The sequence below is a fragment of the Chiloscyllium plagiosum genome, chromosome 20, assembly GCF_004010195.1.
Source record: "Chiloscyllium plagiosum isolate BGI_BamShark_2017 chromosome 20, ASM401019v2, whole genome shotgun sequence".
In the NCBI taxonomy this organism is placed as follows: Eukaryota; Metazoa; Chordata; class Chondrichthyes; order Orectolobiformes; family Hemiscylliidae; genus Chiloscyllium; species Chiloscyllium plagiosum.
The window spans coordinates 57,432,180-57,447,104 of NC_057729.1; the positions used below are offsets into that span (position 1 = coordinate 57,432,180).

Here is a 14,925-nt window from a genome sequence, read left to right on the forward strand (position 1 = left end):
GACATGACCAGCTATCCTTAGTAGCCACACACGCAGATGACAAGCAACATGAATTCAACTGGGACAGCACTACTATTATAGGACAAGCCAAACAGAGAACAGCCAGGGAAGTCCTAGAGGCATGGCACTCATCCACAGATTCTATCAATAAGCACATCGACCTGGACCCAATATACCGACCACTGCAATGGACAGCTGGAACTGACAACCGGAAGCGGCAGATTCAAACCACTACAAATGCCGGAGGAAACATCACAGAAGCGCTTCACAGGAGGCTCCCAAGCACTGAGGATGTCACCTAGACAGGGGACGAAACTTCTGCAACACAAATTCCCAGCTCGGCGAACAGAACCACAACAACGAGCACCCAAGCTACAAATCTTCTCACAAACTTTGTAATACTATCACTGAACAGGGCGATTAGAAATTATCTATCCTGAGGAATGCCTGCAGAGGTGGCCTGGAGCGGAGATGACTGACCCCCAACAATTATAACCACCTATGTCAGGTATGACTCCAATCAACGGAGAGAGTTTGTCCCGACACCCATCGATTCCAGTTGCCGCACTCTGTCAAATCAGGCTCCATGTCAAGGGCTGTCACTCTCACCTATGGAATTCAGCTCTTCCCTCCATAATTGGAGCAAGGTTGTCAGGAAACCCTAGGACACTGATGGAACCCAAACTGAGCATCACTGAACAGGCTGTTCCTTTGCTTGTGCTTGGCTAGGGGCACAGCTAGTTCTGGAGCATGTGTCTTCAGCAACACTGCCATAATGTTGATGGCATCTCCCCCCCCCAGCCTAACAACCTTCACATAGCCACTGATCAGCCATTTCTCAATATTATCTGAAGCGAATCCAGTCGGGTGAAGACTGGCATCGGTGATACTGGGGACCACTGGAGGATTAGCGATTTTAGAGAGGATGTATAGCTCAGGGTGATAAGTCCTTAAGTTAGCTCACTGAACTTCAGCTTTGTTTTCAGACATTTCGTCACCATACGAGGTAACATCATCAGTGAGTGTCTCTGGTGACGCGCTGATGATATGTCCTGCCAGTCTAGTTAGTTATTGGGTGCTGTAGTATGATATAGCTCATTGAAATAATGTCGTAATACAGCTCAGTTTGTGGGTGTTGGGGTGATTGCTTCTGAAGCAAATTATTTGGTCAGTGTGTTGTTTTCTGTAGACGCTGGTTTGAAGCTCTCCGTTAACTGTACGCTCAACTGTTACATCTAGGAATGGGAATCTGTTGTCATTCACCTCCTGTCAACTTTATGCCCGTCAGAATATTGTTGGTGCTGCATGCTTCCTCTAACTTGTTCCGTTTTGCGATGACAAAAGTATCATCTACATTTGTGGGCGGCACGGTGGCACAGTGGTTAGCACTGCTGCCTCACAGCGCCAGAGACCCGGGTTCAATTCCTGCCTCAGGCGACTGACTGTGTGGAGTTTGCACGTTCTCCCCATGTCTGCGTGGGTTTCCTCCGGGTGCTCCGGTTTCCTCCCACAGTCCAAAGATGTGCAGGTCAGGTGAATTGGCCATGCTAAATTGCCCGTAGTGTTAGGCAAGGGATAAATGTAGGGGTATGGGTAGGTTACGCTTCGGTGGGTCGGTGTGGAGTTGTTGGGCTGAAGGGCCTGTTTCCACACTAATGTAATCTAATCTAAAAAAAAAACAGACCCAAAGTTTGGGTTGGATCTATGGGAGGGCAGCTTGTTCAAGTCTCTGCATTACTTGTTTGTAGGTTGTTATTGAATGATGACCAACTTCATCAGCAAAGACAACATCCTCAAGCTAGTGGACCTGTGCCACACCATCCACTTCACATTCAAAAAACTTACAAACAAGTCAACAGAACACCCATGGGATCACCAATGTCAGGGCTTATAGTGGAAGCAGTAATGCAGAGACTTGAACAAGCTGACCTCCCATCTATCCAAGCCAAACTTTGGGTCCGCTACGTAGATGACACCTTCGTCATAAAATGGAACACATTAGAGGAACCTTGCAACACCAATATCCTGATAGGCATAAAATTCACAAAAGAGGAGAATGAGAACAGACTCCCAATTCCTAGATGTAACAGCTGAACATACAGTTAATGGAGAGCTTCAAACTAGTGTCTACAGGAAAGCACACGGACCAAATACTTAACTTCAGAAGCAATCACCCCAACACCCACAAACAGAGCTGCATCAAGACATTATTTCAACGAGCTACATCACACAGCACCACTCAAGAACTACAAAAGCAGGAAAATATCTATACAACATTTTCAAGAAAAATGGGTACCCAATAAGCCACCAATCCATTGATTCCTCAGAAACAAACCCAAACAAAAAAAAACAGAACACAACCAAAACCTGTAGCCACATTACCTTACATCAAAGGCATATCAGAAATGACTTCCAGACTACTCAGACCCCTTGGAATTATGGTATCCTACAAAACTACCAACCCACTAAAACACAACTAATGAACCAAAAGGATCCATTAGTTACCACCAGCAAAACTATGTACAAGATACTATGCAAAAACTGTTTAAAAAAAAACTACAGCAGACAAACTAGCAGGAAACTTGCCACCAGGATACATGAACACCAACTGGCCACCAAAAGACATGACCCACTATCACTAGTTTCCATACATACAGACAAAGGAGGACATACAGACTGGGACAACACACACATCCAAGGTCAGGTGAAACAAAGACACACAGAAGAATTCTTAAAGGCATGGCATTCTAACCAGAACTCCATCAATAAACACATCAACTTAGATCCTATCCACCTTCCCTTAAAAAAACTGGAAATGACATCACTCACCTTAAGAAATCAAGACCTATAAATAGATTAGATTACTTAGTGTGGAAACAGGCCGTTCGGCCCAACAAGTCTACACCAACCTGCCGAAGCGCAACCTACCCAGACCCATTCCCCGACATTTACCCCTTCACCTAACATTACGGGCAATTTAGCATGGCCAATTCACTTAACCTGCACATTTTTTTTTGGACTGTGGGAGGAAACCGGTGCACCCGGAGGAAACCTACGCAGACACGGGGAGAATGTACAAACTTCACGCAGAGTCGCCTGAGGCGGGAATTGAACCCCGGTCTCTGGCGAGGTGAGGCAGCAGTGTTAACTACTGTGCCGCCCACATAGAGAGGCGGGACATACCACCAGCGCCTCACCGGAGACTCTCACTGATGATGTTACCTAGTATGGTGATGAAAAGTCTGAAAACAAACCTTCTAGCTCAGCAAGCTAACTTACAGAATTACCACTGGAGGATGTTAAGATGGATCATTCACTCAGCACTTATGGCTGATGCTTGACAAAGATACTACTTCAGCTTTGTCTTGCACTGACATGCTTGGCTCTCACCTTGGACATTGGAGTAGCCCCCTCCTTCAGTTTCTGGTGTAATTGACCACCATTCAGGACTGGATACAGCCGGACTGTGCACTTTAGATGTAATCTGTTTGTGGTGGTGTTGTTTAACTTTATTTCTTGCTGCTCAACTTGAAAGTAGTCCTGTTTGGTAGCTTCACCAGGCTGACACCGCATTTTCAGGTGCTGTTCCTGGTATGCCCTCTGGCACTTTCCAATGAACCAGGGTTGATCCCCTAGCTTAATGGTAATGATACAGTAGGGACATGCCAGGCCAGGAGGTTACAGACTGTGTTGGAATAAGTATGCCTCAAGCTCAAGTTTAAAGTTTTAGATCTGTTCAAACTCGGTCCTATTTCAGCAGCAATAATGGCACACAACACAATGGAGAGTGACCTCATGGTGAAGGTGGGACTGTCTCCACAAAAGACTGTCTGGTGATCATGCGTACCGAGCCCGTGATGGATGGACACGCCAGCATGTGGATTGGGAAGGATGAGGTCAAGGTCATGTATGGCTTGTCCGCTTGTTGGTTCCTTCATTACCTGCCACAGACCCAGGCTCACAGCAATGCTTCTAGAACCTCAGTCATGGGTACTGCTCCTAATCCAGTGATGGACATTGCGTTTACCCCCACACCTCTGGGATTAAGTCTGTGCCCTTTTCACACAACTCTCCCTCTGGTCAAGAGTGAATTCACCAGCTGAAGGGGTCCTTGCCCCCATTTAACAACGCAATGGGATTTCCTGGGGTTAGGAGTCAATGGGGGCTTCCAGAACTGTTCCTCTCTAATGGTATATCCCTGTGCCACCACCTTCTGGTACGACTGTCTGGAATAGTCTTAAAGTGTGTTGTTATGATTGAGAGGGCACGACCATGCCAGGCTGTTATTTGACTACACTGGGACAGCTCACCCAAATTTAGCACAAATCCCCAGAAAGCTGGTTTGGGGGGGGGGGGGCAGAATTTGCAGCTCTACAGGGTTGTGGTGGTATTGACTTTGGCCCTGGAAATCTTATGTCTGGTTTAATTCCTTGTTTTGACTTCATAAATATTTGATACAGAGTGATTTTGCTATACAAGGATGGAAACAGACCGTTTGGTCCAACCAGTTCATGTTACCCATGTTCTAAAATTAAACTACTCCTACTTGCATGCGCTTGGACCATATCCCTCCAAAAGCTTTCATATTCACATACTTATCCAGATAGCTTACATCCACCATTTCCTCTGGAAGACATGTAAGAATCAACCACATCACTATGGGTCTGTAATCACACGCTAGACCAGACCAGGCAAGCATGGCAGATGTCCTTACTCAAACAATGTTGACTTATGAAACAATCTTCTGTTAGAATGGGACAAATTAAGCAATAACTTTTCATCTCAAACCATTTCTGCTGGGCTTGCTAATTCCAGCTTTTTCCATTTTCATTTCAGATTTCCAGCATCTGCAGCAATTTGATTTTGTGCCAGAGATAATTTTGTTCCCAAGGGGGGGGTCCTTGACAGGAACTGAGAGATTCACAAAAGGACTTAACAGAATTTTCTTTGGCATGGCTATTAAAAAGGATGTGAACTAAATGTTCCTATTGACAAGGTCAGAGGGGGTACTGAAGTGAACAAATTCCACCAAAACAAAAACCAGATTCAGTCAAAAACGTGTGAATTTCTGGGGACAGTTCAGGGAGCAGGAGAAAGATGAAGAGGGGGTGTGGAATAGATTAACTGGGATTACCCCAGTGATAAGGAGCCTACATGGGAGGGACAGGAGAAACTGGGACGACAGAAAATTTTAAACCGTTCAGCATCCTTTTTAAAAATAGTAAGATTATTAGAACAGAGAACTTTACAGCACATAACAGGCCCTTCCATGATGTTGAGCTGACCTGTGGAACCAATCTGAAGCCCATCTAACCCTACACTATTCCATTCTCGCCCATATGCCTATCCAATGACCATTTAAATGCCCTTAAAATTGGCGAATCTACTACTGTTGCAGGCGGAGTGTTCCTTGCCCCTACTACTGAGTAAAGAAACTCCCTCTGATATCTGTCCTATATCTATCACCCTCAATTAAATATACGTCCCCTCGTACTAGCCAGCACCATCCTCAAAAAGGCTCTCTGTCCACCCTATGTAACTCTGATTATCTTCTTATATGTCTCTATTAAGTCACCTCTCAACCTTCTCTCTAACGAAAACAGCCTCAAGTCCCTCAGCCTTTCCTCACAAGGCTTTCCCTCCATACCAGGCAATATCCTAGTAAATCTCCTCTGAACCCTTTCCAAAACTTTCACATCCTATAATGCAGTGACCAGGACTGTACACAATACTCCAAATGCGGCTGCACCAGAGTTTTGTGCAGCTGCAGCATGATCTCATGGCTCCAAAACTCAGTCCCTCTACCAATAAAAACCAATACACTGACTTCTTAACAACCCTATCAATCTGGGTGGCAACTTTCAAGGATCTATGTACCTGGACACCAAGATCTCTGCTCATCTACACTATCAAGAATCTTACCATTAGCCCAGTACTCTGAATTCCTGTTACTCCTTCCAAAGTGAATCACCTCACTTTTCTGCATTAAACTCCATTTGCCACCTCTCAGCCCAGCTCTGCAGCTAATCTATGTCCCTCTGCAACCTACAACATCCTTCTACACTATCCACAACTCCACTAACCTTAATGTCATCCACAAATTTACTAACCTACCCTTCTACGCTCTCATCCAGGTTGTTTATCTAAATGACAAACAACAGTGGACCCAAAACAGATCTTTGCGGTACCCCACTAGTAACTGAACTCCTGGACGACCATTTCCCATCAACCGCCACCCTATCATCTTTCAGCTAGCAATTTCTGATCCAAACTGCTAAATCACCCTCAATCTCATGCCTTTGTATTTTCTGCAATAGCCTACCATGGGGAACCTTATCAAATGCCTTACTGAAATCACCAATTTTTCTCCTAATCCACCAATTTGATCATCTTCTGAAAAAACCCAATAGTTTTGACTATCTCTAAGCAACTTATTCTTCCCTAGATAATTATAAATCCTATTTCTTATAATCTTTTCCAATACTTTACCCACAACTGAAGTAGGGCTCACGGATCTATAATTTCCAGCGTTGTCTCTACTCCTTGTTCCTACAGTCTTCTGGCACTGCTTTCTGAAGCTTTGATACAGGATCACAGTAATTGATTCAAAATGCCCTTTTAGGGCAGGGACAAGGTGGAGTTTTGTTTTCTCTGCCTCAATGGAGTGGACGTTGGTCAAGGAGTTTTTTTTAAAAAAAGTAATAGATTCCTGAGGGGTAGGAGTTTGTAAGGTTATTGGGGGTAAACAGGGTGGGGTATTCTGAATACCAACAGACCTGCCCTGATCATAACCATTGATAGAGCAGGCTTGAAGGGTTGAATGGCCAACTGCTACTCCTATTTTGTACCATCATAGATATGTTTGAAATTACAGACAGGGTAAGTCTTCACTGGATAAGACTGGGCTTAGAAGGGAACTGGGTGAAAGTGAGCACTGCAGATGCTGGAGATCAGAGTCGAGAGAGTGTGGGGTACTGGAAAAGCACAGCAGGTCAGGCAGCATCTGAGGAGCAGGAGAGTTGGTGTTTCGGGCGTAAGCCTCTGAATCAAGGCTTATGCCTGAAACGTAGATTCTCCTGCTCCTCAGATGCCTGACCTGCTGTGCTTTTCCAGCACCACAGTCTTAGACTTTGAAGGAAACTGTTCTGGCAAGAGGCTTCACTTGAACCAGCAACCTAATTAACACAGGTTGTGGAGAGGGCTTAAAAGTCAATCACAGGAGGGTTCCAGAGACAGGCAACCTAGGTTTCAAAAGCAAAAAGGATCTGACAGCATCGCAGCTCTTCAGGAAGGCACAGCTCTCAGAGAAAAGCAAAGAGAGTCAAAGGAGGAAACATGGGAAAAAAGACAAAATTAATGGTTCTCCATACAAAACAGGCATGCCATTCAGAACAAAATAAGTGAATCAACACCACAAATTGAGGTTAAAGGGTATGGTCTCATGGCCATGGAGACATGGTTACACGGAGATTAAAGCTGGGAAAATAATTATTCAGAGGACAGGCAGGAAAGGGTGGTGGGAAAGCTCTGTTAGTATGAGATGGAAGCAGTGAGATAGCAAATCATTCAGGATCAGGTGTAATAGACCTTGTGGAGGCAGAAATAACCAGGGATAGATGACTTTGGTGGGCACAGACTATGGGCCACCTACCAACAGCTACATTAAACCAGAAAGTAATGAGGCTTGTAAAAGAGACAATACATTAATTGAGAGTGGTTTTAATCTTGGGAAAAATCAAATTGGCAGAGATAGCCACGAAGAGTTCAGAGAATGCACTTGGGATAGTTTCTGAGAACAATATGTTGTGGGCTGCAATCAGGCTATTTTGGATTTGGCAAATATCTAATGAGGCAGATTTAACAGGCAATCTCAGAGTGAACCCCCCCCCCATGAAACAGTAAGCACAAGGTGGGATTTAAGTTTCAGTCTGGAAGTGGGAAAGTGAAGTTGGAAACAATTGTGCTCAACTTAAATAAGGGCAATCACAAAGGAATAAGGGCAATCACAAAGGAATAAGGGTAGAGTTGACAGGACTGGACTGGGAAAGGAGGAGTTTAACAGAAACGTAATGGTTGAGGCACAATAGCAGATATTGAAGAAAATAGTTTATTGCTCATAGCAAACATCCACCCCAGTGGGGAAGGGGGGTTGAGGAAGGAAAGAGGTTGATCACGGTTAACATACGGAGACAGCAAGAGCACTTACAGGATGAGGCTGGAAAAAATGATGGGCAGCCAGGAAATGACAGTTGAATAAATACTTTGCATCAGTCTTCACAAGAGAAAACATGAACACCTTGCCAAAATTACCAAATATTCAAGGGGCAAAACTGGGGATGAGGGGTTGGGAGGGAATGAGAGAAAAAAAAAAAGTATAGCTCCATTAATTTCTCTAAGGCCTGGTAAGTCCCCTGGACCTGATGGGTTGGATTAAGATATTAAGAGGATGCAGTTCCAAAAATAATGGATGCAATGGCAATAATCTTCCAAGAATCTTTCGATTCTGGAAAAGACCCAAAAGGGTTGGAAAACGGCCAATGTAATTCTCATTTTAAAAGGGAGATCTGAAACATGTAATTATACCCTAGTTAGTTTAAACCCTAACATTTTCACAATGTTAGAGTCTATTATAAAGGATGAAATAGCAGAGCATTTCGAATTACATAATATAATCAGAGACGACATGGTTTCATGAAGGGGAAAATCATGCCTGACAAAACTCCTACAGGTGGTACAAGCAGGATATAGAAAGGGAAACCAGTAGATGTAATATCAATTTCCAAAAGACACTTGATGCAGTATCACACATTAGGCCACAAGCTACGAGCCCATCATGTTGGAGGTTGTACATTAGCATGGATACAGGATAGAGACTGCTGCAGCACAGAGGGATTCAGGGTTCCAAGGCAACTTTAAGGAGGTTGACAGGGTAGATGTTGTCTCCCATTATGATTCCTGATTCAGATTCCTGATTCAGATTTCTGAAGAAGGGCTTATGCCCGAAACGTCGATTCTCCTGCTCCTTGGATGCTACCTGACCTGCTGTGCTTTTCCAGCAACACATTTTTCAGCTCCCATTATGGGAGAATCTAGGACTAGAGGGCATAATCTTAGAACAAGGGGTCACCCATTTAAGACAGAGATAAGGAGGAATTTCTTCTCTCGAATGGGTAATGAAACTGTGAAATACTTTACTGCAAAGGGCTGTCAAGACTTTTCCAAGATGACAGAATGATTTAGGATTATCTGATTAGCACATTGGACCAAATGGCCTTCTGGACCTACAGCTTATGGTGAAGAAACTGAATCATGGTGAATCTGAAAAGGACAGATATTTCTAAAATGGTGACGCATTATACATAGGGGGCACTCAAACAGTCCAGGTACAGAAATCATTAAAATGTCAACAGAAAATAATGGAAGCAGCCAATGGATTGGTGTTCCCATGCATCTTCTGTTCCGGTCTTTCTAGGTGGAGGTGGTCATGGGATTGGAAGGTTCTGCTTCTTGTAGATGGTACTCACGGCTACTACTGAGAGTCAGTATTGGAGGGAATGCTTGTCCACGCTGTTAAGAATGATTTAATTTGGAATGAAAATGATTCGAGAGTGAAATATTTCCAATCTCCCCAGTGACAAGAGGGTCCGTAAAAAGAATAGAAATTTGAGTGAATCAGCAAAAAAAGAGAACATAGATTTGTTAAAATTAGGGAGATGCAATAGCAAAAATTGGTATTAATTGCTAACCTTAATCCAAGAGACCCAGGTAACGGTCTGGGGACCCAAGTCTAAATCCCAAAGCAGGTGATGGAATTTGAATTCAATGAATAAAATCTGGAATTGAGACTAATGATGTTCACAAAAACCATTATTGATTCGGTTATAGACCAGGCCAGACCCCATCAAAACATTTCAAGCAGCCCAGACCCTAACTCGGTTCGGGTGTTTTAAGTAGGTGGAACATGGATATTCCAGGAGGGATGCAGCTCGCCCAATCATTTCGTTTTAAACAAAGCAGAATTTATTTACAAGATTGAAACACACAAGAGAACAGAATACTGAATAACTTAACCTATTCAAAAACCCAAAAGATTTAATGCTGCTGTTCCCATAAACACTCCTTGGCACATAAGATAAAGTCAAACCCAGAATCTGACAGGAGAGAAGTCAGAGACAGGGAGGGTCAGCATGGTCCTGCTTCTCTCGGGTCCAGCAGCTTCACAACTGACTGCCTGCTTTCAGTGAACAGCCAGACCAAACCAAACCAGAGTAAAGCGGAGCTGGGAGAACTGGCCACTCCCCTTTCATTGTACAAGTGTTTATTTTCAACTTCAAAGCCCTTTTCCTGAGGCAGTATCTGTTAGCCATAATCAAATTGGCCTTAAAACCCTACAAACTTAGACTTTTTGGAGTCTGTGTCTTTCATAGCTTCTCTGGAAAAAAAAAGCCAAGGACAACATAACATATTAAAGGAGCAGCATCACCACAATTGTTGGAAAAAACCTACCTGGTTCACTAATGTCCTTTGGGGAAGGAAACTGCAATCCTTGACTGTCTTGGTCTGCATGTGACCCCCAGACCCACAGCAATGTGGCTGGCTCTTACCTACTTGCCCAGTATGGCTAATAAAGCCTGTGACACCTGCCTCGGTTTTGCTATGCCCAGGGCAGTGTAACCAGAAAGGGAAATGGAAGGATCTTTAACAGTAACTCTCAAAATAAATAAATATATGGAAACGCTTTGCAGAGATAAAAGAAAAAAAAAGAACAGTGGTGTGCATTAATCAGACAACTCTTCATTTGAGCCAGTACAGTCTGGATGGGCCAAAAGCCTCCGTTCTGAGATTAGGTCGTTACCACACAGGAACATCAGACAACACTGACCTGATAGCGGCTGTTTCTCTCTTGCTTCATCAACTCAAACCTGCGTTTCAGCTCACACTGTCGCTCCATCTTCTTCTGTGCACGGCCAACATACACAGCTCGGCTATTAATCTCTTTGCCATTCATTTCAGCCACTGCCTGAATACGAGAGAGAGGAGGAGGAGGACTAGGTAGCATTTTGGAGATGGGTTGGATCCAGCCCTCGCTCACGTAGAGAGCATGACTTGCGACCAGGCGCCCATATCATCACCAAACAAGTTTCAACCTCACTGAGACCCATTGCACATAACAGCCAAAACGATAGACCGATTCAACGCAATGCAATGGCCAGCTGGACTCAATCCATTAGAATAACTCCACTGGCAGGAGGATGAATGACCAGAAGGCATAAGTAGAAAAGCAACCACCAAAACAAGAAATTTATATTTAAAAAGGAAGCTGACAAATTTTCACCTTGCTGCATGAGGGGGTGGTGGAACCAGGTTAAACAGGAACTTTCAAAATGGATATTGGAGGAATACTTGGGGAGAAACAGACAAGTTTTCAATCCTCTGATGAAATAGCAGGGGGACTGAGAACAATTGGATTGTTTAGTCAAAAGAGCCAGCATTGACAAGATGGATTGAATGGTCTCCCTTGTTGCAAAATTACAGAACATGAAATCCAACTGCAGAAATTGATCTGAAGAAATGTTAGCTGTTTCGCTCTCCACTAAAGCTACCAAACCTGCTGACATTCCCCAAAGGCAATAGGCTATTTACAATGAAACGTATTTTGACATCTTCAGATCTGAGAGCTTTGCACACAAACAGCCAAAATAAACAGAGGCGAAAGTAAGGACTGCAGATGCTGGAGATTAGAGTCGAGAATATGGTGCTGGAAAAGCACAGGTCAGGCAGCATCCGAGGAGAAGTGTTGACGTTTTGGGCAAAAGCCCTTCATCAAGTTGAAGGGCTTTTGCCCAAAACGTCAACTCTGCAGCTCCTCAGAAGCTGACTGTCTGCTGTGCTTGTCCAGCACCACACTCTCCAGCCACAATACATTGTCATTTCATTTTTCTAGATTTACACCACGGCCTGGTTACAATATTCAAGGGACATCACAAAGCAGCAGTACATTTAGACATGCACAATTCCTGAAGGTCATCTGGAAGAAATTCCAGAAAATTCTCACCTTGCGAGCATCTTCATGCTTTTCAAAGTTGACAAAGCCAAATCCCCTGGAGCGACCTCTCTCATCCGTCATCACCCGAACACTCAGTGTCTTCCCTTCAGAGAGGAAAAGGATCTTGAAGACTTGTTGACGCGATTGACTTAACACCACAGATATACTGAACAGGCTAAGACCAATTTAACCCAGATCTCTGCCCTCCTCTAACTCCAGGCATTAGTGTAGACCTGATTGCCTTCAATTCCCCAGGGGCCAATCTCTAAAGCAAAGGGGTGAAATGCTATCATCAGGAGTAGGCAGGAATGCAGAGTAATCAGATCAATGATTATCTTATTGAGTGGCACAGCTGGCTAGAGGGACCAAATGGCTTATTCCTGCTCCCAGTTCACATACAAACCTCTCCTCCTCCCTCTCCCTTGATGGAGGTGATTTTTGAGCATGGGGTGAAAGAACACAATACGTGGTTATAAAATCCTGCTGCCCACAGTTACCGTGTAGGGAACCTAGAAAACGGAGGCAATTGAAAAATAAAAGAACTCAACCAATTGGCACTGAGACAAGCAGCTGCCTCTTCCCTAAAAAGGGCACAAGTGTCAGGATTTTGTTCCCAGAAAGCTGCACGTTCTCAAAATGTGGAGCAATGTTTGGATACAAGGGAATTAAAGGGGGTGGGGTGAGTTGTGAAGGTGGAGTGAAGTTGGGATAGATCATACACGGCCGTATTGAAAGATGGAACAGGTTCAAAGGGCCAAATAGCCTCTGTGCTCCTCGTCACCACATGTGGAGGTGGAACAGTGTTACTGAGACACCACTTTGGGCTGATTGCTCTGAACGTGCACAACATCTTTAAATGCTGTGTCCATCCTGGACAGCTTTGTCAAACAGGGGGCAGTGGAGGGGAGGGAGGAGAGAGAGCAAAGATGGTCACAGGGTGGTCAGGGGTGACAGACTATTCTCTTTTGTGCCTCTTTTGTTCCATTTCAAAGGGAATGGAATATAAAAGCAGGGAGGTTTTACTAAAACAATGCAAGTTAGGACACAGCTGGAAAACTGTGTACACCTCAAGCCTGAAGAAAGTCAGTTTGTTTTCCCTCATTAGTTTCTGCAAGCTGTGCTCTTCGCCAATAGAGCAGAGACTTTATAATATGTGAACAAGTCACTGTGTCCCCTACAACCAAAAGTACCTGAAGGAACATGGAGGAGCAGCAAAACCCGAACAACCCAAAAGGACCATCCCAGCAAACAATGTGGACAGGGGCATTTCCAATCTTTCCCTCTGCCCATTACACCTTTTCTTGTGTCTGACCCTCCCCATTTCTAATCTCCTCAATTTAATTCTATTTAACTCTAACCTCATGAGCATTCCCAATCATAATCACGCCACTATTGGTGGCCTCAGTTGCTTCAATTCCACCCAACCACCTCCCTGCCACCCACCACCCCCCCCCCCACCCCCCAGGAGGTTTATAAAATCATGAGGGGCCTAAGGTGAATAGCGAAGGTCTTTTCCCTCAAGTAGGAAGTCTGAAGCTAGAGGGCAGAGGGTGAAAGGGGAAAGATTTAAAAGGGACCTAAGGAGTAACGTTTTCACACAGAGCATGGTGCATGCATGGAATGAGCTGCCAGAGGAAGTGGTGGAGGCTGGTGCAATGACAACATTTAAAAGGCATCTGGATGGGTATATGAATAGGATAGGGAGGGTTGAGGGGGATATGGGCCTCATGCAGGCAAATGGGACTAGTTTTGTTTAGGAAACCTGGTCAGCATGGACGAGCTGGGCCGAAGGGCCTGCTTCTGTGCCATATGGCTCTCCCCTTCACTGTCCTCCTTTTAGACACTTCTTTAAAAAGCTAAATCCGAGTAAGCATTTGCTGATCTAACCCAACGTGTGGTTTGGTGTCTTAATTGGCTTTATAATACTGAAATGCCTTGGGTTATTACATTACAAAGGTACTTTGTAAATACAATCAGTTGTTGATCGCAGACCTTCTTCCAGAATATTCGCTGAAATCAAACCTGGATACACAGTCTTGAACAAAACCCAATTCCCTGCCACCAAGAACAGAAAACTGCAATACCATTCACTGCTCATTGACTGAGTCGCTGTCCCTCAAAACAGTTGTCAAGGTGATTTCTGAAGCTGCTGTGGTCTTGCAAGAAGAACTCAAACTAACCAAATGCATTGAAGATCTCTCTCAGTCTGGTCGCATTCATATCCTCCCCAAAATTCTTGATATAAAGGTTGGTGTATTCCAAAACTTTACTTCCAAATTCTGCTTCTCGCTCCTTATGGGATTTGAAGTGACCCACAAACCTTTTACAAACACAAACACCCAAAATTAGTCTGGAGGGAAACAGCAGGTGGGGCGAGGGGAAGAGATCAAAAATACATCTTGCAGAATGTTCCTCCGTACAAACCGATCGCGGCAAAGCTTCAGCATTCTGTCACTGCCCAGCCCCTGAATGAAGTAACAATTCAGTAGGACAGCCACGTTACCCTGACTTGTGTTTTGCATTTCACTGAAAATGACATTACTGACCCTGTGAGTCACTGCTTTCTGTGCACACAGCTCCATCAATTCTTTTCATTAAAGAAAAGTTCTCCGCACAGTTCACAAGGCAGCACAAGACAGAGGAGAAAGTGAGGTCTGCAGATGCTGGAGATTAGAGCCGGAGATGTGTTGCTGGAAAAGCGCAGGTCAGGCAGCATCCAAGGAACAGGAGAATCGACGTTTCGGGCATAAGCCCTTCTTCAGGAATGAGGAAAGTTTGTCCAGCAGGCTAAGATAAAAGGTAGGGAGGAGGGACCTGGGGGAGGGGCGTCGGAAATGTGATAGGTGGAAAGAGGTCAAGGTGAGGGTGATAGGGCAGAC

General features: G+C 44.4%; 1 protein-coding gene across 3 annotated transcripts in view; it reads right to left on the minus strand.

Annotated features, from left to right (window-relative positions):
- The window catches only part of LOC122560316 (embryonic polyadenylate-binding protein-like), a 53,974-nt gene that overhangs the window by 22,215 nt on the left and 16,834 nt on the right, over nt 1-14,925 (minus strand). For all 3 annotated transcript variants that reach the window (XM_043710910.1, XM_043710909.1, XM_043710908.1), the window contains exons 5-7: nt 14,227-14,366; nt 12,056-12,150; nt 10,883-11,020 (exon numbers count right to left, since the gene is read on the minus strand). In XM_043710910.1, coding sequence (XP_043566845.1) covers nt 10,883-11,020; nt 12,056-12,150; nt 14,227-14,366 — 373 coding nt within the window. The remainder of the gene's footprint in view (nt 1-10,882; nt 11,021-12,055; nt 12,151-14,226; nt 14,367-14,925) is intronic.